The sequence below is a fragment of the Anser anser genome, assembly GCF_964211835.1.
Source record: "Anser anser genome assembly, chromosome: 1".
NCBI lineage: Eukaryota > Metazoa > Chordata > Aves > Anseriformes > Anatidae > Anser > Anser anser.
In genome coordinates, this window is record NC_139720.1 from 82767501 (window position 1) to 82792425 (window position 24925).

The window sequence follows — 24925 nt, forward strand, 5'->3', positions numbered from 1 at the left end:
AATTAGTATTAAATCTAACATGTAAGTAGGTGAGATGAGGTTGACAAGGTGCGTACACCTGCTGGTTCTCGTAATATACCCTTAGTAGTTAATTCTCTAAAAGGCTAGATGAAGAGCAATTAAAAATTCATACATTTTAATCCTTACCACCTACTGAGCAAAGATTTTTAGCAACAAATATAGAGAACATTTTACTTCCTGGATGACTGTCAAAGAACAAAACAACAGAGTTAAAATCCCATCCCACATAGAGTAGAAACTAATTTGAACTAATGCTACCAGAGAATACAAAATTGCTAATAAAGTACAGGATAGATCAAAGAGCACTCCTTTATTTTTATTTTTAAAAAGGGGTTAGAAGTAGACCTTGTACTGCTACATTAGTAATAAACATACTTTCAGAAATGCCTGTCCCTTTCCTAAATCTTGCTGTATCAAGACAAGAAATACAGAATTTTATAGGATGTACATACATTGCTGCTGACAATATTCTTAGCATTTCAACTGTTCATGCAAAGACTTGATTTATTTATACATCCTTTTTGTCAACTAACTACAAATTCTTTCTAACAGGTATTTCATGAAACTGATAGCAAATACTAATTTAGGCAGTCTGGAAATAGTAGAAAATTATTTGTATGTGAAAGTAAATTACATTTTAAAGGCCAAGTAAGTAATAATTTAATGCATTCTTCTCTTTTTACTATTTAATGACTCTAGCCACCAATAAATGCTCAAATGCAGAATATCAGCTTTCCTCCACTACAAACATGTATGCTCACCCACTGAGGAAAAAAAAGAAAATCTTTTTTCTATCAGGCACTCCTTTGTAAAAAAGATAAGTAACATTGTGACATCAAGCCAATAGAGAAAACCTAAGTAGATCTGGGAAAGGTCAACTGTGCCCAAATGTTTCACTCACATCATCATATCACTTTTCTCCACTTAAGGAAAACAATTAGCAGATGTTATTTTACAGCTAACTCTAAAAGGGCAGTATGCTAGCTGTGGTTATTAAAGTGAATGGTTATAATCTTTAGTAAGGTTCCAAATATGCTTATGTAAATTGATTGAGGCAATAAATAAATAAATAAATAAAAATAAAACCAAACAAGGTCTTCAACCTTTGAACTGGGCTTTATTAGTTCTGCAGAAATTAAAGCCATAATTTGCCATTCTCTGAATGACCACACTGTATTGCACATAAACCGGTTAGCGGAAATTCTCATCTAATTAGAAAATATGCTGAAGTAAGCACTCGCTATGCAACACAAAACAAATATTGATCACAATTGTCAAATCTGTTGCAATACCTAACCACAATGTTCTATGATTTAACTTTGTATAATTACTTTCACAAAAACCTGTCATCAAATATAGCTCCTCCTCTTATTTATTCCTGTGTTAGAAGAAAATGTCCACATAAAGCTCCTGTTCAGATTTTATTTCTGATGTGTTGTGTTGATATAAAGGTTTGAAGCTCAGCCAATTATTCAGTTAAGAGCATTCTCTTCTAGATAGTGAAAGTGGATAAAATGTCCATAAAATCTTGCAAAAATGCCATTACAAGGGTATCATAAATGTAACATTTCTGGGACAGTTTTGGGATTTACACCTTGTGTTGTCCTTTCACAGGAGCAAACATGCACACAACCACTGTAATAACCTCTTGAAATCAGATAATATTCCAACAGCTCAGTCTCACTGACAGAAGGGGCCTGGGTGTAAGCCAAGAGGCCCAGGTGCACTGTGTCATGCCAGTATTTAATGCAGTCTAATATCAGATAGATGCTAGTGAGAGAAAATACTCAGAATAAAGTGCAGATAATAGCACGGACAACCACTCATTGCTAAATTACTTCTGCTCATCGTGCTGTGAGCTTTGTATTAAATTTTTTCGTCGAGTGGCAGGAATCATACAGAGAAGTGGTTCGAAACTCCCTTCTAGTAACCCTGGATAAGGATCTATAATATTAGGCTTTCATATGATAATGGCAAATGATGCTCCTCTTTGAAAAATTTCAGCCTGGTAATGAAAGTCCTAATCAGATTGTTGTTGCTGAGAACCAGGAGGTGGGGAATGATGCCTTTCTTTCCCCTCCCCCCATTAGCAAATTTAGCAAACTTGACAAGATGGGTTAAGTCTTTGAGAATTTATCTTACATGAATTTCCAACAAAGCCCTTGGGTTGTTTTATAAAACTGGAAGGTAGTGGTTTAATAAAAGCTGCATCACCTGAGGCATTTTCATTAAAGGCTCTCTCTAGACAACATCATAATGTTTGCATTATCCTTCTGTGGTCCCAAGAGAATACAAGCACTACCTTTTCAGCAAGAGTTGATATTGTGTGTGAAGACATGAGAGAAGATGATTAGATTTTGCTTCTACTCACAAAGTAACTGCTTGCAAGAATGCTGTGGTCAGGATTAAAATTCATCGATCTGTGTTGTCTACCATTTGCATGGTAAATTGTTTCTTAGAGGAAAAAATAAGTTCTGAAGGTCTTAATATTTAGTCATGGGAATGATGATTTTAATCCTAACCACGCATTATTCTCAATGACTGTACTATTTATGCTATCTGGGTTCTTAAATAATGACAGTAATTAGCCGATTAGGACACTACAGAAAACAGGTGCAAGGCTGTGGAGTGGAAGCATCAATGTACAGTATTAAGGAACTATGGCATTTAAAATGATTAATCCATTCAGTGTGTTTAGCAACAGGAAACACAAATCACTGAATTCTGAAACATAACGTTATATCTGTGGAAAAATTTCATACACGCACAGAATGCATATTTAGAAAGGTTCACTGATGTTTTCACCCGTTTCGGTGGACTCACCATCTGTGTAGACTTCTCTGCGCAGATGTCCTGGCTGGTGCTTTTGCTTTTTGGCAGGTCGGACCTTCTGTATTACAACAGCACTCATATTGCTGTCAGTAGACACAGGGCTGGTTGGTCTAGGACAGTGTGATGCATGAAAATGTCTACGGCCTGAAAATTGTTACAGAACAACAGCTATTATTTTTCTCATGCAAAATAAGATATTTCATGTTTGCTCTTTTTTCACAAGAACTATATAGCTATATGGCACTTGAAATTGTAGAACACTGTTAGTACTGTCATCCTTACTGTAATCAGTTTTTGAGTGAGACATAACTAAACAGAAACATTTGCTACCCTGTTAACAGACAGGCTGGCTTAGTTTCACAGAAATTATCCAACTGGTTTGTAGTGGTAGCTCTTGCTCCAGGAGTCTGAGATCCATACACAGACAGGCTTCCAGCCCAGCAGGCTTCTATAAGCAACAAAATGTTTCACTCTCAAAATGGGTTTCACCTCCCCTGGCTTGGAAACTGCAAGTTATTGAGTCTCTAGCAGGCCTTATCTACGGATGCCCCCAGCACTGCTTTGAGTGAGTTACTAAGAATGCATCAGGGATATATGACTATCATTTTACCACAGTTTATTTGCAGTTAAGAAGTGTCACATTTGCAGGATGTGCAGTCAGGTACAGATAATATCAATGCATAAAAGTCACTGTATAGCATGAACTTGACTGTTAAAAGACCTTTTCTAAATATATAAATGTACACACACACATATATTTATACGAATGTATATGTAGAAAACGGATGAAATCCTGGCCCCATGGGTATGAATGGGAGTTTTGCCACCTACTTCAGTTGGCCAGGATTTCATCCAGAATTACTAAATTACCTCCCCTCTCACTCCTCATGATGAACAGCTGTGTGGAAATGAAACAAAGGACTGTTAACTCAGAGAGGATATGAGAAATGAGAGAGGAATGTTGCAAATCCGTGGAGTCAGTGCGGACACAGTTGTGACAGCATTCCTCTCCTCTACGTTTGGCAGTTTAATAGGTTTGGCAAAATATTCACAGATCTGTTTGAAACAAGCATTATATACTGTGGTATTCTTGTTTCTTAGACAAAGTATAACAATAACTATCAGGCCTAGTCAAGCTACTGATTACCAGTATACAGCCAGTATTACCAGTAATCAGTATGTTGTAAAGCATAAATATTTCAGATATTGTATTTCATATCTCCAATGGTGATTCGGGATAAAAAAAGAAGAAACATGCATATGGCCTTGCTACATATTCATAATCTATTATCTAAACTGTAACTAATAACAGCTGTCAAATTAAGAAATCATCGCAAACTCAGTTCATCTCAATAATACAGCAATAAGAGCTTGAATAGCATTCTCCAAAAGATAATAATGAAATATGAAATGGAAAACAAATACTTTTTTTTTTTTTTCAAATGCAGAGGAAATAAGACTCTGCAAGTTTAATATTTATATGGACATTTCAATACACAGGGATTAAATCTCTCATGAAGCGAGTCTGGGAGCCTTACACTGAGAAAAGGACAGAATTTTGTAATTTTTTTTTTCCTTAACAAAAACAATCCTTGTTAGAAAAGAACTGACTGGAAACTTTTCTAAAAGAGTAAGGGAACACATAGTTAAAATGAAAGTGTCAAATTTTTGAAACTATCAGTATTCTTTTTTTCCACAATTCATTGTCACAGGAAATATTTGAATCTAAAATGTGGCAGTAATTTAAAAAAAAAAAAAAACAGTCATGAAGGCAGTGAGCTTGGAGAAAAAAATATCATAACAAAATTTCTCATATTTATCCTTATCACTATCTCCAACTAAGTAGTTTTATATAAAACAATGGTTTCCAAACTTTGCTCCACAGCTTTGTAAGTCATGCACAGCTAGGCAAGACTGTACTAGGCTCATTCAATTCTGGCTGGAAATCCACAAGCAGTGTTGAGGTTTGGCAACAATCAATGAAACCAAAAAAATTAGGAACTACTTATGTAGAACAATACAGAGCAGCAATTTATTTGAACTGTTTCAACAGAAGTCCTATTCTGCCTCTTCCACTACTGTGGAATTGACACCCCCCAAATTTCTAAAAGTGGCAAGAACAAAAGGAATTCAGGAAGTGGTTGTGGATAAATACATGTGATAATGGACCTTTTTTTTTCCTTCTCATATCAAATACAGGAACGACTCACCTCCTGCAGCATCCTGCATTTGACGTCTGGCTACTTTCAGGCCAGCGTATTCTGCAGCTGCTGCAACAGCCTGTGCAAAATCTGCATCAGTAAAAAATGATCCATCTGAAGAGCTAACGCTAGACCGCCCACTTGAGATGTTATCTTCTTCAGAAGCTGAACCCCAGCCATTGATCATGGACCCTGTTACAGAGCTCTCCAGATCCCCAACACTTGAGGCAGGTGTCTGCTCAAGGCCACGCAAAAGGAGTCTCCTGTTCTGCATCTTGGCAACCTCTATATCTGCCTCATCCTCTTCCTCTTCTGGTGCATCAGTATCCATATCAGAGACCAAGGGCCCTGAGATATATCCATAGGTATGTGGTGGAGAGATGGGCCTTGGAGGGGGTGGAGGACTCACAGGCTGACGTCTGCATAAAAATACAAGGGTAAGAAAGAATTAAAGTAATACAACATAAGCGGAATGTAACATAAAGGAAAAATAGAATGAATTGATGAAAATATGCAGCACTGATTTTAATGGAAATCAGCTTATGTTGCATAAAGTTCCTCCTGTTTCCTAATGCAGCTCATGTACAGCTAGGGGAAGAGGTGGTTACATGACTATTTGAAAAAAAAAATGTGCACACTTGAGAGTCTGAGGAAAAGATTTGTCTGTAGAAGATCTAGAAGCTTGAAACTATCAATCTCAACAGATACCTCTATCCAGACAGATTGCTCAATAAACATCATATTCCTTGCACCCATCCCAATGATTCAAGAAGATTTTTAAATTGGTATAGGTGGTAATATAAAAAAAGAATTATCTACTGCAATGTTAGGTTTTAAGGATACCAAATTGCATGTAGATGTATTGTTTAATTTATTTTGAGCTGAAATCATCAGTAATGATGTATCCAACTTAAAGAGGCAATGTATTAGATATCATTACATCAACATTCAGTTTATTTAAAACTTCTCTCTGAAGTCCCAGGTATTAACACTGTCAATAATTTATCTTTACAGGGCCACAGGCATGATCTTTAATTGCCCTTTGTCTCGAAGGAAGAAATACTTTCTGCACCAATAGATGGAATGTTGGTCTTGTTTACCAGGAAATTCTATTTCAGTCTGCTTTGCAGAATTTCCAAAATAATTTTCCTTTCTCAAAATTCTCCCTTATTATCTCATTGACAGGATGCCGACTTTAAACCTTTTCTTTTTGGCAGGGTGACTTTTTTTCTTTTAATAAATGGAATAATTACTAATTTTAAAATGAAAATTTAGCAAGGTAAAACCTAATACTTTGTTGCATGAGCAAGCTGGAACCTCCCTGGACTGAATCATCTAGCCACTGTTTTGCATTTGCTATATGAAGCACTAAATGGAATGAAGACAAGGTCAGTTAGCAATATATACCAATAATCATTTCACAAAATAAAAAAAGGACAGAAAGCCATTGCTACATGGGAAGCTCTAACTGCCTTTGACTAGAGACCTTGCCCAATAAAGTTTTACTGCCTTAGTTTAATGCTCTTGTAACAACTGTCCTTGTAACTATTTGTCAGTCTTCCTGTTCTCTAGATTTTGGTATTATGAGACAGGCAACTGATTACAAAATATGACAGGATTCTTGAAAATATAGCTTGTGCCAACCTTTAAGAATAGATTAATACAGAGCAGCTGCTCGTGAGCATATAGAATTAACAATACTTGGTTCACTTTATCTGATGCAGTGGTTCTTGCTTTAATAGTGACATCATGTCCTATCCCAACTCTGACATTGACATCTTCTGCTATCTCACTAAGTCTTTAGGTTTTCTTCTACTTGACCATTTTTCCAAAGCATGAATTTCAGTTTGCTATATATTTTGCAAGCCAAGCAGACAGAGAAATATTACAGTACACAATCACCATCACCATCCGAATCATATTCCAGAAGCCTGGTTCTTATAAGAAATTGAGATAATATTCAGCAGGAGCACAAAGTAAAGCTAATAAAAAGTATGGAAAATGGTATTTTAAGCATTATTTTGACTACAAAATCACCATTTATCAATAAATAAATAAATAAATACAGTACAATACATAGAGGTAACACTCAGTGCATTCTTAACTGGAAAGCATTGTCACACCATATTCAAAACAGAAACCTCCTTCCAGAATGGGCGACAGCTGTTGAGAACAGTACATCCAACTCCTATGTAGCAATGCCATGGGTCATATCAACACGATTAAATGGAAAGGATAGTCACCCAAGACTTGCCAATTAAGTAGATAGAATTATGTGCATTTTTTTTTTTTTTAAACTGATGAGGTGGATTGTATATAGCAAAGAGAAAAGAAAGAACAGTTGGAAAAGTAAGAAAGATAAGAAAGCCAAATTTACTCACTAACAATTCTAAGACTTTCAGAAAAAAAAAAAAAGACAACCATTGTAGGTAAAAACAAAATAAAGACAAATTTTATTTATTTCCATCTACTCAATGATAAGTTACATGCCCTAGGAGCTTAAACTGCAACATCTTCCCCGATAAAACTTGACCTTCTTCCACTACTTTTGACAATATTTATTGTGACTAGACTTCAGCCACTGTGGTGAGAGAACTTCCAGCTTTCTAGGCAATTGTTAGCTGGTTATGCATGTTTGCATACATATGCTTCAATGCCTACTGCGTTCTGTAGGTCATTATGTCTTGCTTTCCAGAACATGGTATCTGAAGTTCTGGAAGGTCACTCACTTAGCATTTCACTTTCCCATTAGTAGACAGCTAGTTTAACTTCTAAATAACCCTGAAAACAGATGTTCTTAAAATGGACACTTGTGTGCACTTACATAATAGGGTCAGTGAAAATTACAGAAAAATATTACTATCCACTAATAAAAAGAGTGATTGCAAAGACTCAGGAGGATGGAGGAAGAAATAGAGACACAGTACAAGAAGTGCTACCATAAGGACTAAAGCAAAGCACAACAAAACATAACATGACAAAGCAGACCAAGTAGAAGTAAGCAATAAAAGTAAAAGCAGTTATAAACCCTTTATAAGAAAGGTTAATAACTACTACTTACTTAAAAAAGACAAACAAAAATGAACCAACTTTTCGAAAAAACATTCTGGAAAATACATCTGCAAATGTCCCGTAAGCTAGTAAAATCAAAAGTTACAGAAAAAGTTCTTCTGCTCAGGAAGATCAAATTTATTTCATCACAATAAGCCTGCAGTTTTCTAAAAACAGAAAATATGACTGGAATATTACAGGTAAGTTGGTGTAGTTATGATAATAAACAATGTGTGCAAACCACCGGATAAAATAAAAAAAAAAAATAAAAGGGAATATAATTTTGGATGCAAAAGCTGTATTTTATTACCAAAAAGCAAGGCAAGTAAGCATACACATAAAAAGCCTTATTCATAATTCAGTGGAACAGAAGCTGTGAGAGTATATATGCAAAATAGTTTGTATTAAAAGCAACTCTGAGAAGAAAAAAATTTCCCTGTAACAAATATCTATCTTTATTAATGTTGGTCATTCCTTTAAATTAGAGTAGGTGGAAATGTTAAGAATTTTTTTCGAGCAGTAATTTACTGTATTAGAATTTATGAGAGGAGGAAAATCTATAGGTTATATAAATTATATATTTATATATATTCATACATATGGGTGACAAGTTAATTGCACAGTTACTGTGAAATAATGCATGCTATTTTATGGTAATAATGCAGTAAATCTATTGAAAACAATGGAACTGTAATTATATGGTAAGCTGTGTTAACGATACCACTTTAATATCCTGATGACTGTGAATTTAACTTGTGTCAGCATTGTATGTACCATAAAGTGATATACTGCATTTCTTTCCATGGTATAATAATAAAACAACTTAATTATGTATTTCTAAGGTTACAAATACCTCTAATGTTCTGGATTGGAAGTTAAATATTAACAGAATAAATATCATGGGGAAAACCTTGACCTCACTGAATTCAAGAGGAATTTTCAGTGGGGACAGGATGACTTTTGTCACATCTCTCTCACTACATTTGCATTGACACACCTCCGGTCAGGCTGGTGTTGTATGTGTCCCAGATCCTCCTGACAGTCCTGTAACATGGGCTGGAGTTCTTCCTGGGGAGAGGGAGTGAGAGTGGCAGTTGACTGATGGCTATAGGAGACAGCGGCTGGAGAGGAAGCAGCTCCTCGAACAGGTGGAGTAGGACCTCGCTCATCTTCCTCTTCCTCTAGCTCATCCTGCTGCAGATACATCCTCGCAGGTGGGACTGGACAAGGAATTTCTTGGTCATAGCTAAAATTATTTTTTTTAAAGAAAGTAAGGACTTATTTTTTCACTGTGTAATTGCATATCTGATACATACATAAATAGCCCAGAAAAAAAAAAATATCATTGTTATATGTGCTCTTGAAAACAGCTTAGTAAGGATGTAATAACTAGATGTACATCACTGTCATTAAGTATTCTCTTTAAATAGCTACTCTACTGCTAGTTGTTGAGCACTAGAACTGTACTGAAGTCTCAATGCCAGCTTGTAGGGCAGATTACTGTTCAATTAACAAGCAATTAAAGTAAGAAATTGATAATGTTTTTATCTTTCTTACCTTTCATCCACTGAAAGACTGTAATCTTCACTATTGCTGTGGGGAGGTGGATGTGCTGGAGGAGGTGGAAGAAGATCTGCCCAGTTCATGCCAGCTTGCTTGGGAGCCTTTGGAGTCCGAGCACCCTTCTTGTGCCCTTGACTCCCTGTGAATTATAAACAGTACATATTTGTAATTCTTTTAAATATCTCCTCACCATTATGCTTTGAAAAACAAAATAGCCATAGTGCCTTCCATATTCTCTTGAATTCTGTAGGAATTTACAGTTGTGATTTGTTGGAATAAGCTGGCATTCTTCCTTTTTACACCACTTTATAATTGTAGCTTCTTTGTAGAATTACTCCCCTTTTATAAGTAGTTGAATTTTACTGGAAAATTTACATAGAATGTAAAAACTATACAGAACACAAAACTTGAATTGCAAATAGTCAAAATGTAATAAAAACTTAAATGAATTTTACAATCAGTGTCATTAAGAGTGAGCTTCCTACTTCTATTAATTACATTATAGATTATCATCTAAAACAAATGAGCTGTAGACATATTTTCCAAAGTGCCTTTATATTATTTAATTGCTGGAACCTAATATATAATATGATACAGATATGATCTATTAAAGTTCCACTGTCACTGAATATATGTAATTTGTACTTGTCCACTGAAACGTTTTAGGCACAATGAAATTACTAGTTTTAGTTTAAATGGCAGGTGCAGTTGAAAATAATTGCTGGCAGAACTAAAATAACCAAAAAAAAAAAAAAAGGAGAAGAAAAGATCGATGAAGTACAGCTCAAATGTTTTCAGCTACTATTATGGAGAAATTATAGCTTATAATAGAACATTGCAGCTTTAAAAATTTGAGTAACTTTGAATAGGGACAATTATTCAGGTGGTCTTGATTTTTAACTTTGGACATAAACTGACTCTACCATTGTTCCTTTGTATACGTTTTTATCCTTTGTAACTGTTACTTCACTAACTGCAGATAAAGTACCCATATTTTTAAGCATATTTTAGAATATTTTGTATTTCTCACTTCAACTGAGACAGGGTTTTATACTATCATAGTTAAGCCTAGACACATGATTAAATACGTTGCAGTGAAATTTAGGAAGCTTGTTTTTCTCATTTCTGCTGCCTCGGATTTTCCTTTCTTATATATAGTAGTTCTGCTTATTATTGTCCCACATTAGCTGACAGATATCAACGTGTTTTAGTTATGCACAATCATTTTTCTGGTATCTCAGTATGTCACACAAGACCCTAACTATCCCAAGGCGACCATCATCTGCATTCTCTTCCCTATGCACCATGATATACGCTAAGTTCAGCACAATTAATTTATTACTCTGGTCACCGTGCTTCATTCCTGCTGGAGTCCTTGGGATAGGACTACAAATTGTTAGTGTTATGAATAGCCATAATAGGTGTCAGCATGGTGAATACCACCTTCTCATTTTTAATTTGCATAGGCAAAATCTCATACCCCTGAGATGTTTCATGCTGAATTTCAGATATTAATGCCACTGAGCAAAGGCTCAGCACCACAGTCTCATGTTGTAGACCTGGGAACAGGCAAAAGGCTGGCTCCCACAAGAACACCCTGAACAGCTGGGAGAATCAGAAGCCGTGTTTATCTCACCCCAGCCAGTGAGAATTCAGGTCACCCACAGGCACAGCAGACTCATTTACACATTAACACCTCTGCTGTGCCTCAGTCATAATAGGTTAAGACGTAATGCAGGTTAGGATTAAGGCAGCTAGGGTACCAAAGGGGACAGCAGAACAGAAAATGAAAAGAAAAGCCCTAGTCTTTAGAAGGTCAATGTAGATAAGCATCGGCTAAGAATAAGACTTAAAGTAAAGCCCCAGACCAAGCCTATCCATGGTTTGATTTATCTCTGAACATCTCTCACACTTCTACCAAAAATCAAAGCTGGAAGTTAACAGCTTATGCTAATACAAGAAGCAATTAAACCATGTTCTATGGTTCCAAAGCACAGAGTATAATTTCAGTGCCCTGGTCAGCGATTTCTAGCACAAAAAGTTAAGTCTCATTTCAAGATTGTTAGAAAGGTCTTTTAGATATTTTGCATAGGAGATGCCTATGACAAACCAAACTTAACTTGAATTATCTAGCCTACATTTGAATGATGAACAAGAGTAGTTTTGACATACAGCAATTGAAACCTGTAAAAATAGAATGGGTATGTAAATGCTCGTTTACCCAATAAAATGCATGGGATTAGTTTAAAAAAATGAAAAAAATTATTAAACCATTCTATTGGGTATAACTCAAATCTTCTGGTATCTTGAGCCTCCCAATGCATAAGGTTCTGTTGGGTGCATAGACATAACAAATGGAAAAGGAGTCAGTAAAATACAAGGAAGTTAACGCACAAAATCCTCGTTCCCCCCTCTCCTCCCCTTTGGTGACAGCTGAAAAGGAATTTACATGTTTCCATGACTTGTCTATCTGGAGACCATAATCATTAATTGACATTTAGATGGCACTAAGTAATCATGAGGATGTAAAAGAAATACAGGCATCTATTGAGTCAGTTTTTACAGTTTTGCATCTTCGTGCTACATTATTTTCAGCGGTTCCCTCCCCTTCATCCCTTCTGTAAGTTCAGTAACTAGTGCTAACTATGGCTAGAGTGTCAAAGCACCAGAAAAACATAAGGTTTGGTAAACATTTTAGATACTCACCAGATGTACTACTGCCTCTATCCGAGCTGTTGTAGGATCCACCTGTATTCTGGTCATATGACTGGTTGTATGGAATTGTTGGAGCAATGTTGTCATTTACCCGGTAATCTGTAAGTTTAATAGTATAGTTAATGCCACCCTTTAGAAAAAGATCTACTTTTATGTATCTGCTTTATAACACAAAGCAGACCTCCTGAAAACAGTGAGGAAAAAAAACAAATTGATTTTTTTAAAAGGAAAATCATCCTATAATCACATTTTATTTTTATCTCGTCTCTGCAAGTTTAAGGAAAATCACAGGAGTGGCTCCACAGCAAAAATGAAGTAAAATAAAATCCTATGCACAGGGTTGTTGCAATGCCTCCGCAACGATTCAGTCTCAGCAGATATATATGATCTATGTGGGCATTTTGCATATGAATAGACTGTAATCTTGATTGATTTTCTATGGTCTCTGTTTAATTTACGCAAGCAGGACAGCCAGTGGACTGTGGTAGCTACTTTTTGTGTTTCAAAGGTGACAAACCCATAGAGGAGTCAGCCCTGAATTACATGGGCTGAATGACCTGCTGGAGCAACAATGCAGCTCCCTTGATTTCGGATTACAGCAGAGGAGGTCTTCATTCAATATCTACTGTCTCCAACAAGATTTCTGTTTACATTGGGTCATGCAGGTCCTAGCAAGACACAGGGCCCTTTTTGCTAATGGCTGTTACAGTAATTTCTTTCTCCACTTCCAAAGCACTTGATGCATGTGTTACTTTCAAATCTATATTTGGCAACCAGATCTGTAAAACTTTTTCAGAAGTAAAATGCTCATCTGACAAAACAGTACATTCATGCCAAAAAGTTTTATAATTTCCAGAGAACAGAAAGGAGACGAGTTACTCTTCATATAGCAAATAGAACTGTGTCATAAACAGAACCATTGGACATAAAGTAGTGACAACGAAGCACTGCATTTAACTCATCAAAATGGTTATTTCCCATCACAAAAGCTATAGGTATAATTGTCAGCAAGATGATTTTGACTTAGGAAATGAGAAAACCAAGATCAGAATATTGACTCATAAAACGGCAAAAAAAAAAACAAAAAAAACCCTAAGAATCCAGTCCCCATCTGCTGCAGAAATGTCTGTGATAATGTAAGCATGGGAAAAAGAGCAAAATGATAAATTCCACACCAGAGCGTATTCTGTAATAGTTTCTCAGCCTAGTTGAATTCCACAGACCACGCTGAAGCCCTACATACCGCATATGTTTACACAGAGGATAAACAGTAAATCAACACTCTGAAATATGTATATATGACTGTCAGCAGACAATGCTTTAAGGGGGCCTTTCCACACTATAATATGCTAGAAAATATGCAGCTGTAATATACACAGTTTGAAAGATGCAGTATCTTCCAGGGCATAAAAACAAAACATGTTTTAATTCCAAAACAGATATGTAATACACAGTTCATGAAAGAAAACTTAATTACAAAAACCACAGCTTTCACCCTCTAGTAAGGAGCCACAAAAACTGAGTTTTCTTTTGACATGTTTATGGCAAGTGAAGGTATCACATTTTATATTGCCCTTTGAACTCCTCTGTAAGTAGATAGGTCCAGCAGTGAAATCAACATTCCTGTAATAAAATGTATCTTTTTACTGGATCACTTATCACTATACAACCGCTGGAGTTATAACAATCCATGCAAAAAGTTCAAAGTTAGAATGGGTCCAGTTCCTAGGGATACTGTTTTGCAAATCAGGTTATTAAAAGAGGTTGCATGGTAGCCTGCAGGACTAGCAAGAAATCACATACCTATTTCTTCAAACTCCCACACATTATATTAAAGAAACATGCCCTCAAGGCCACAAAAGTAGATTCTGATGTTTCACGTTAACACTGAAATCAATTTATTTATAGCTTCTGGATCCACAGACTTCAGTCAGGGTAACAAAGGAATTTAGTTTCCAAAATTGTGTGCAGTAGCATTGCCTCTGAATATGTGAATTGAAGGCTTGCTAGGAACAAGTCTAAAATGAATTGAATAGCTCCATTTCTGTCCCCAGTGTACAACACAACACAATTTTACAGAGTTTGATATGCAAAATTTCATTCGTTTACATGAACATGTAGATTTAATTAGTCTCCATCCACGACTGTGAAGAGTGGGTTGACCTATTTAAAATTTAAGGTAGAGTATAATGTAACTACCATGCATCTGGTTTATGAATAAAATATCTAGCCTCTGTCTTAAGCAATCCCTTAACTAGTATTAAATATAAATTAATCTCAAATCAATAGGAAGTATATTTTATATATATTTTTCTAAAGACACAATTTGTTATTTGTTATAATAAATTCAGTATCTGAAGGTTATTGTGGTGCTAATTAACTTTTTGACACTGTTAGCATTGAATTGCTAAACCTAAAGAGGAAGAAGTCTAAAAGCACCACAGAAGTCTATAATTGCTGAACCTGATAACTTTACACTCCCAGCACCAGAAGGTCAAAACTCCTCTGATGCCTAAAGAGGAGAAACAAGCTAAAAGCTCTTCACCTTTGTTTAATTTGTTTTGCTCCATAATGTTGTACTGTATGGGTGCAACCTCTTGCTTTTGCTGAACAGAGGGTTTCCAGTGTTTCTCATTCATATCCCCGCTGCCATTGTTAACATTATTGCTGATATTTGACTGGATGAGTTGAGTGGTGGCATATGGAGTGGGCTGCCCAGGTTGGCTGACAAATCTTCCATCCTTTAGATTTGGACTATTGAAGGTTTTCATCTCATTGATTTTGTTGCTTAGGTCCACATCACCATATACAGTTGACTCAGGCAACATCAGGTTTGTTTGCTTGTTGTCCAGCTGATTGTTGTAATTTGCTATACAATCGGCTAACCACAGAGGAAAGAAAAAAGAAAAGGTCATTCTGTTCGCTTACGCTATACTTTCAATGAAATTCCCTTAACATTTTTTTTAGTGCATAACTACATGTCTCACATCCATGAAACTGAGATATTGTAATTAACTAGTTTATGGAATATCTTTTACCTTATAAGTTACTGTCTATAGTCTTAAGTCTCTAGATCAAAAGTAGTGTTCTCTGTTTTGCTTCACTGTAAATTCAGATCTACTGAATTGTATCTACTATGACTTACCTTTTTTTTTCTTTTTTTCTTTTTCTACGTTTGCCATATAAACATTTACATTTTTAGATATTGTTCTCTAAGCAGTATAAGTACCCAGTAACTGTGATTAAGATAATTTCATTTAAAGAAAAAATCAACCAAAACCCTATAGTGGCAATAACTAAACAAGACAGTCATTTCACGTCAATATAGAATGAACATCATTTAGATTTTTGTAATTGGCGTAAGAAACACAATACAACAGATTTTTATAAAACAGATTGAGGAATGATTAAACGTTAACAGAATTAATTAAAAAGAAACAGTACAATGCAAAAGGTAACTCATTACCCAGCAGAAAAAACTTTATTTGATCATTGTTTCTTTGTACAATTTTGTATTTCAGATTGAAACAAAAGACAGGAAAACAATTTGGAATTTTTGCTAATTATTAGTCGCTTTGGATATGGCAAGGTAATATCATAGTAATACCATTGTCCTGTGTGCAAAATATTGACAGCATAGATAGCATGAATTCATTTTTCTAATAGATATTGTATCATTAGATCAGTACTTGTTACAGTCATACATTAATTAGATGCATACTGATGTTCAGGCCACTACTGTGTGAACCCATGGGCCTGTCTTTCCGGCTTCCCTATCTCCTATGTGACAGTAGTTCCATTACAAAATTTTTCTCTCCCTATCTAATCCACTGGAAGAACACTGAATGGAGTAATGCAGTCTGTGGATTTAGAAGGTTAAGTGAAACCAGCATACCATGATCATTAAACAAGAATTCATTTGCCACCTGATTAATGCATTGATAATTACATAACAATCACCAGGAATATATTTTTCTTCTTCAAAAAGATGTACCATTTATGTTAATGAGTTTGATTAAAAACTTCAAGTACGTTACCTATGGAGGCCACGATTCATTTACTAGATCATAAAAGTAAGTACAGAATTCAGAATTTGACCATTATACTAAGTGAAATAACTTCTAAATACAGAGGACATTCAATTTCAAAAAATATTCCCTAATACATACATCTTTGTGGAGAAATATTTTCTGAAAAAAAGAGGAATAAAATACTACTCGAGAAAGAAAATCACTGACCAAGTGATTTAAGGAACAATATCAGAACATGTCACATCCAACGTATTCAATGCACATTTCACGCCCTCAGCTTTTATTTTTGAAGATTTTACTGTTTGATATATTTTTCTTTCTTATGTGAGGTGTTATTTATTTATTGCTTCACAGTCTTCATCGTCTTGATTTCTACTTCTTAAATGTCTTCATTTCTGATTTTTCTCTCACCTGCTGAGACCACGCTAGTCTTTCCTCCTCTCCAAGGGCATTTTATTCATTATATTGGGCAATTAAATATCCAGTATATTCTTCATTCCTAATACTTCATGCTTTGCTATAATATCCTTGCACAGTCACTTGTAATAAATATTTTTACTTCCTTCCATTTTCAGCTACATCCAATTTTTGTGTAGGGCAATATAATAGATACAATATACACAGTAAATATATTTTTTACATAAACACATTACAACTCCTCACACAAAGTACTTAAAGAAAAGTGGTTCACCTCTATAACAGATTTATTCTGCTAGATATTTTTATTGTATCTACCTTTAGAACAATGTGTTCCCATTCTGTAAAGTTGGAATATATTACTGTAGCACTATGACCATCTTATCTGACCTCAAGCTTACAGGCTGCACTTCAATGAAAAGAATCCCTTTGCAACACAACAAGGGTTAACACAAAAGCTAAATCAAGAGAGAGTCTGCTGCACCTCATGAGAAGACGTTGTATTAGTTTGCAACCCTCAAAAATGTGCAGGCTTCCTCTTCTGGATTTGTTAAGTTTCCATTACTTAAACCTGAGAGGAGAGGAGAGGGAGAGGAGAGGGAGAGGAGAGGGTTCAGTGGGAAGGGACCTTCAAAGAACATCTAGTCCAACCTCCTGACCACTTCTGGGCTAACCAAAAATTAAAGCATATTATTGACAGCACTGTCCAAATGCCTCCTGAACACTGACAGGCATGGGGCATCAACCACCTTGCTAGGATGTCTGTTCCAGTGCTTGACCCCTGTTTACTGTGAGAGTAAAGAATTTTTTTGCAGTGTCCAGTCTGAACCTCCCCAGGCCCAGCTTTGTGCCGTTCCCTTGCATCCTGTCATCGGTTCCCAGGAAGCGGAGACCAGCACCTCCCTCTCTGCCTCCCCTCCTTGGGAAGCTGCAGGGAGCAGTGAGGTCACCTCTTGGCCTCCTCTTCTCCAGACCAGACAAACCAGGTGTCCTCAGCCTCTCCTCACAGGACATATCTTCCAGCCCTTTTACCAGATTTGTTTCCCTCCTCTGGATGCTTTCAAACACCTTAACATCCTTTCTATTTTGTTGAGCCCAGAACTGCGCACAATATTCAAGGTGAGGCTGTACCAACACTAAATACAGCAGGAGAGTCAGCTTTTGGCCAGCTGGCTGTGTGTGTTTAAAGCACCTCAAAATGTGGTTTGTCCTCTTGGTTGCCAGGGCACACCACTGAGTCATCTCTCCATCGGAAATATTTTTACATAGGTATTTGTGAATATGATATCCTCAGGCAGAGTAAGACACATGTCTCTAATGTTAAAATCTCTCACCTTACCCCAAAGCACCTGGTGCTGGTCACTGTCAGACAGGATACTGCACGAGATGAATCACCACTATCACGTTATGGCTGGTTTCACATTAATTACACTGGAGGTAATGCTGTTTTGCACTTATGCAATTTCACTATAGGTAATCATGCTCCCTCTCTGAAATGCTGGGAAATGCTAACAGCAAAAGTCAGCTAGAAAAGCTGGTAGTGTGTAGGGAATGTGGAAAAGACATTTTCTTTCCTCACTGGTAGCATTAGCTGGGTTAAAATAAAAGGTGCATCAGGTCCATTTAAAACAAAATGTGTAACAAATAGCACTTCCAGATAGATTTCCCCTATTGTCTTCTCATGGCACACACAAGGTTTTCTTCAAGAGTACCCTGAATCCTGTTCAAGCTCCTGGGAACTCCTGCTTAACCTAACATTTCACAATTTCTTTCAGATAGTGAAGTTAACTTTATTATCCACACACCCTAAATGGAAAACCAGCTATCCAATTTTGTATAGAATGGAATCCCAAGGTTGAGTATCTTGCAAGTACTTCAGTGATGTATTATTTCTTGCTTTCCCTTGTGCCCAAAACAGAAAGAAAATCTCACTGGTATCATTTTTAATACTTTTCCTTCTCCACCCAAGCAACAAAGATGTGCAAAACAACCTAAAAACAAAGTTATCTGCTGTTTGTCAGATGTTATAACATACAAGTTCAGTGCGACTTTTGGTAACATGGGACACTGCAGGGGCTCCTTCAGCTTTCAACACAGCTTGTTGCAACTGGCTGGGGACCAAAAGGGACCAAAAGGGACCAAAAAGGGAAAGAAAGCATAATCATGACATAGTGGAATGAAACTACATTAAATCTGAACATATATTGGAAATTAAAAAGAAAAACAAACCTGTTCTCAGATATTATAAGCATATACTGTGTAAAGAAGATTCCTAAGCAAGGCAGAAACATATCTAACCTGGTCGACTGTATGTTGTAAGGTTGCTATCACTGTTTCCATTGCCAGAGGTGCAGCAGTTGATGGAGCAGTCATTGTGGTTGTTCCCTGTGTTAGGCCAAGTATCTGCTAGCCATGGCTGCGTGGCTGGTTCACTGATGTTTAGGAGACCTGGCCTTTAAAAACAAAACTTGGTCACTTCAAAAATTAAACAAAAGCGTTTTCACATTGCAATCATATTCTTCTCAGAAGGTTAGATATTAAAGGGCTTGGACACTGGAAAATACAACTTGATTCAACTGTAGAATGGTTTCCAGTCTCTTATGTAACAGACTAAAATAACCTGTTCCTTGATAAGACACTCTGAAGTGAACAGCCAAGGACAGCACTGGTTCAGGTTGATGAACTGCACATAATATATTTGTGTGCAACCTTTACCTATCTGGAGAACTTTGTTGATAATTATTATTATTGTTATCTTTTTTTTTTGGGGGGGGGGGGGGGGGAGGGGGGTAAGGGAGTGGTAATTTTATCTTCTTGTTCTTTCTCTGTCTTCCTTAAAGAAAACAAGGTAAAAAAGGGGGCATTGGCAAGTCAAACACAAAGTTCAAACATGGAAGATGGATACGCAGAAATAACACCCAAGTTTGCATGTGAATAGTTACAAATTCTTGGTGATTTATGAAGACAGGTACTAATCACCATCAGATACTACTCTTGTGGATCAAAGGGAACAGCAGATTAGAGAAACCTCTGTTACTTGGGAGTGTTTGGGTCCCACTAAGCACATTGAGTATGTGATATATCTTTGTTAATGAATACAATACTTGCTTAATCTTTATATAGGTGGAACGGCAGCAACTCCTAAGCAACTTTAAAGTAGCTGGGAATACTCGATGACTTTACAAATATCCAGATATCAATACTGCATATCGGCTACATTTGGAATAACATATTCCCACCATCAGCAGAAAAAGACATCATTGCTTGGTTTCCAAGATGCTGAATTTTTCTAGGGAGCATGAAAGACACTTTGATGAATGATTAGTAGAATCTTTGGTGCCTCTTTAGTTTTTACAATAATGATGCGTAACAGCATGTTATGAAGTCCCACACAAGTGACATCTTCTACCAACTTTTGATAACAAAGATGCTTTTTAAAAAATAGAAAATTTCATTCACTGTCATATTAAAAAAAAGTAATGCAGACTCTTTCATCACATGACTTAACAAGCAAATTTCCATTGGAAACAGTACAAAAACTAGTCTCTAATATTAGATGATGTTCTTCAAAAATAAAATATACTAATCCTCTGAATCTGCAAGTTGAGAATACAAAATGCATGCAGTTTGTTAAGGGGGTTATAGTCAATCAATGCTGCAGGCCTAAGACATAGTCTTAGAATGACATTTAAAGGTCTATACATACACGTGCATATACATTTCTGCACTGCATATGTCACCTGACAATTTAACATAGGAGGTGATGAGGCATGACTTACTGCCAGGCTATTACACCAGCCAATACACATTCATTAGAAAAGTTTTTTTTTTTAGAATCTGAAATAAATGTACAGTCACGTCATCATGTGAAGAGCTGACTTGAAATACTTTGCTTTCCTTTTCCTATTGCTCTGCTCTTACAATGAGAATATACCTTAAGGCATTTGAAGGAGACAAAGTTTCCAGAATGTGGGCACTTTCAAGGCCTGTGTTCTGGATTTTTGCATAGAAAGTTAAAGGCACTTTGTTTCTAAAATTTACTTTCCATTCAAACAAGTTATCATGTAAGAAACATGTTGTGATGTATATAAGTAGAGGTAAACAATACTGGGGCCATTTAGGTGGAAGCGTTAGCACAAAATGTTTGCATTACAGCTCCATACCCTGCTGCAATATAGGAGAAGATCTTTTCCAAAGATCTTCAGCCTTCGCGGTGAATTCTATGAGCCCTTGAATTGCTGCACTGGGCCTGGGTTGGGGTGGAGTCTGGTGAGGTGGGGTGGGGCAAGCAAGCAGCTGTGTGGGTGCCCGGCTACTGGCTGGAGTCAATCCACCCTAATTACCATTACTTGAGTTCTGGCTGAAAAGGGGATTGCCACAGAAGTGGGCATTTTTTCAGCATCACGGAAGTGGGGATTATTTTGAAACAGATCACTGTGACATTTTGAATAATGCTTTAACATGCTCGCATATCTGCACTTGGCAAAAAAAAAAAAAAAAAGCTAAACCTTTCCAAAACGTTGCAAATATAATGTAAGGAAGTGAAAGCTTTAAGTTCGAAATTCAGAGTAAAGATTTTCATATGTAAAGATAAGATTTTTTTAATATTGCAGAAATATGTTTCATATTCTACTAAACGCCGTACAGCATCAGATGCTCTGTAAATACCATATACTCAGATGAACAAAAGAAGCATAGATGTTAGCACCTTAAATCAATTACACTGCTAGATTATGGCACTGATCCTTAAAAGTAGGGCAGTAAAAAAAGACGCTGCTTCTTTAGCAGTACCAAAATGACTGTATACGATGTAGACACTCCTGGGTTCATTTCTGTCCTCTGAGTCTATGTTGGCTGTGCTTTGTCTACCTTGTGCTATGGGATAAGCAAGAAAGCACAGTGGCACAAAGAACACAAAGGATGTTAACTGCGTATCTTTTTGAACAACCTTGTCAGGAAAAGAGATGGTTTGTCTCTGCTCTCTCTCATTTTCTCACTATCCTGGGGTGAAGGCAGCAACCCAGTGATTTACAGATTTGTCCATTCAAACATCACATGGTAACTGTTCCAGAGGTTTTCCTCCATGGTTTTATGGCTATGACAACACAGCAGCATACAGCACTGGACAGAGAGATGTGCAATTGCTCATAATGTGCCAGGTACAGTAGCAGCACTGGATTAACTCCACATAGCATTCAAGCATACTGGGAATGTTTAATTTTATGCCTAATCCTCACCATTACCAAATTTTCGTAAGGTTTTGCTTATTAGGAATCGACAAGATACCACTTGTGAGACAGGAACTGATATAGGAATTTGAACACAGCTGCTCTCTGAGCTTGTAATGCTTATTCCAACATCATGCCAAATCTTTAGCTCGAATGCTTACAAAAGAGCATGCACACAGAAAAAGAGGTGTGCTAATAGAGTGACAATGCTCCTACCTGCCTTTTTGCTAAAACTGCTATTTTGCCTCCTGAAGAAATCTCCATCTCTATATGGGAAATTTAAACTACTGTTTTGTCCATTGCCATTCACTAATAACGTAAACCCAGTAAACATATTTCAGTTAAACCTTCAGTCTTGAATGGACTTGGTTCTCAAAGTAAGGGGCTTTAAATTAAAAGTCTACTTGTCTCCCTCTCCTTCAGTGTACCATCTCTTCAAGTTATGCTTTAACTGTTTTGCATTCATAGCAAGAGTTTTTCTTAAAAAGTCAGTTTATAAGCTCTTTGTGTCTTCAGCACATTCTTCCCATAAACGTTTTTTTTCTTTGTAGCATTTGTGAACCAGCTGTATTTCTTAACCTTCATAAGTGCCACGACTTAATTACTTTTACTCCCTTAATCAGCTGCTAAATCAGATACTTATTTTGAAGTTAAAGTGCTCCCTCTGCTGCTTATTTTTTGAGGTGCAGTTTTTACAGATTAACAAAGCAACTCAAAAACACCATGACCCATTCTTTGGAAGTCATCCTAAAAATGCAAACCACATCCTTCTAAATAGTAAAATATATGGAAAAAGTGTATGCATTAATATTATAAATTAAAATGTATATTTGCAAGTTGTTGTTCTGCCATCACTTATAAGGACAATTATACTCCCAGTATCTTTAAATGTAGTTGCACATAATTTATAGCTTTAAAAATAAAGCACATAATTACCTGCCTCCACTGCTTACGGCATCTCCTCCCCTCTGATAGGTTACTGAAAGAGTTAAATAAAAAAAAATTAAAAAGCATAAAGACTCCTTAAATAACAATATTAAATCTGCCTTTGTTTCATTTCAGCAAAGACAATAAGTGTGCAGTGTTTATACATTAATCATGAGTCTCATTCTGAAAGTTATTCCTTCAAATGTAAGTTTATACGTAATACTAGTGATGCTGGATAACTGCTACTTTTAGCTTCATCAAAGTTTCATATTCCAGTTCTGTTCAGAAAAACACAAACAAATACATGTATCGCTTAAGAAAGCAGGAAGCCATACATCAGGGTGAACTTATCCTTAACATAACTCTGCTGACTTCAGTGGAGTTACTCTGTGGAAGAATTTAGGTCATATATTTCTTTCATGAATGACTAGATGTTAGAGCTTTGCTCTACCTTATTATTTTGGTAAGATTAAAGAGGTAGCACAATTTTAAAACAGACTTTACTTCCAATGTAAACAATGGCTCATTACAGCTGAATCTTCTACAAAAACATATGCTTTTTTCTGAACATTACTGCACTTTACTCATGGAACAAGCATACTCTAAAAATCCACAGAAGCTTTCTATTTTATAACACTTTACAATTGCATTTAATAGTGATACTTGTTTTTTAAATCTAAAACCTTAGAAGTATAAATCTTGGTAAAAAGTGACTTGCAGAAAGAATACTTCCTAAATTAGTAGGAGCAGTTTTGCTAGCATTTCATAAGCATCACACATTAACTAAGTGCATGACCACATGCTTTATTTGTTGGCATGGATTGTGTATCCTTCACAACGAGGTATCATGGATAAAAAAAGTTATGTTACAGGATGCATACATCCAACAAGAAACAGTGCTATATATTTTTTGGGTTTGCATTGGGCTAGGCAAAGGGTTAAGGAGACTGCCTCCCTGCAAATGCTTATGGCTTCTACACTTTTCATCTAGAAATATCTTGGGGGGGGGTGAAGCAGTCAAATTCTGCTCTTTAGAAGAACTCCAAACTGGGAGTCTGCAAGAGAGAGATAAATGCTGGCAGTGATTACAATAACAGGATTAAAATGTAGAATTCCTTGCTACAGGTAAAAGTCTTTTACTGTAGGTAATGCTGAAGAAGAGGGTCTGGTACCATTTAAAGTCAGTGGAACTCACAACTGGGATTGTGGATTGAAAAAGGATTTTTTTTTCCTTTAAACATTTCACATACTTCATGTTTTTCCAATTTCTTCTTTAAAAATCTCAGTGCTATTTATTTTGCAGCTCTGACATATCTTATGGAGCTGTGATATTTTCCTTTAATGTTAAGAATCCAACTGAGAAAATGTATATTAGCTAACCTACCAACCTCTGCAGAATTTCAGTAGCATGCTACAATTGTGATTGCAGTAGAAGCTCTCTGTTAAGCCAATTAAAGTAACAGCAAAATAATAATTTGCATTAGTCTCTACTGTGGATCTCAAAGGACTTCAGAAACATTAAGGGCCACTCTGACACATGCTGAACAGTAAGCAACTCCACTGAACATAATACGATGACTTTTGAAACAAGATACAATTCAGTGTGATTAAAAGCATGTGGATAAGAATCTAACCCATTACCACTAGGTCTGCATGGATCAATGCAGATACACATGAGATTGTTTCAGCTGCAGTCACACCTGGAAGGATGTAATACAGCTGCTGTCCACAGGCCAAATTAGTATGGTGATTTTGAGCTATTATTTTGAGCTAAGTATTTTGAGCTGATTTTGTGCAGAGGAAGAGTTAGGTGGCTTTTACCCTGCCTGGGTATTACATGACCTGAAAGTCTCATAGACCTCCAATGACAATAAGGGATTTAGAACAGAGGAGGAAGATATGACCTGTCTTATATATATATATGCAGTACAATGGTGGA

The 24925-nt window shown here is 36.3% G+C and overlaps 1 protein-coding gene across 4 annotated transcripts in view; it reads right to left on the minus strand.

Annotated features, from left to right (window-relative positions):
* The window catches only part of ROBO1 (roundabout guidance receptor 1), a 697351-nt gene that overhangs the window by 9365 nt on the left and 663061 nt on the right, over positions 1-24925 (minus strand). For all 4 annotated transcript variants that reach the window (XM_083820574.1, XM_083820573.1, XM_083820576.1 and 1 more), the window contains 8 exons: positions 22996-23038; positions 19130-19284; positions 14929-15264; positions 12375-12482; positions 9663-9807; positions 9103-9351; positions 5064-5473; positions 2845-2997 (listed from right to left, as the gene is read on the minus strand). In XM_083820574.1, coding sequence (XP_083676700.1) covers positions 2845-2997; positions 5064-5473; positions 9103-9351; positions 9663-9807; positions 12375-12482; positions 14929-15264; positions 19130-19284; positions 22996-23038 — 1599 coding nt within the window. The remainder of the gene's footprint in view (positions 1-2844; positions 2998-5063; positions 5474-9102; positions 9352-9662; positions 9808-12374; positions 12483-14928; positions 15265-19129; positions 19285-22995; positions 23039-24925) is intronic.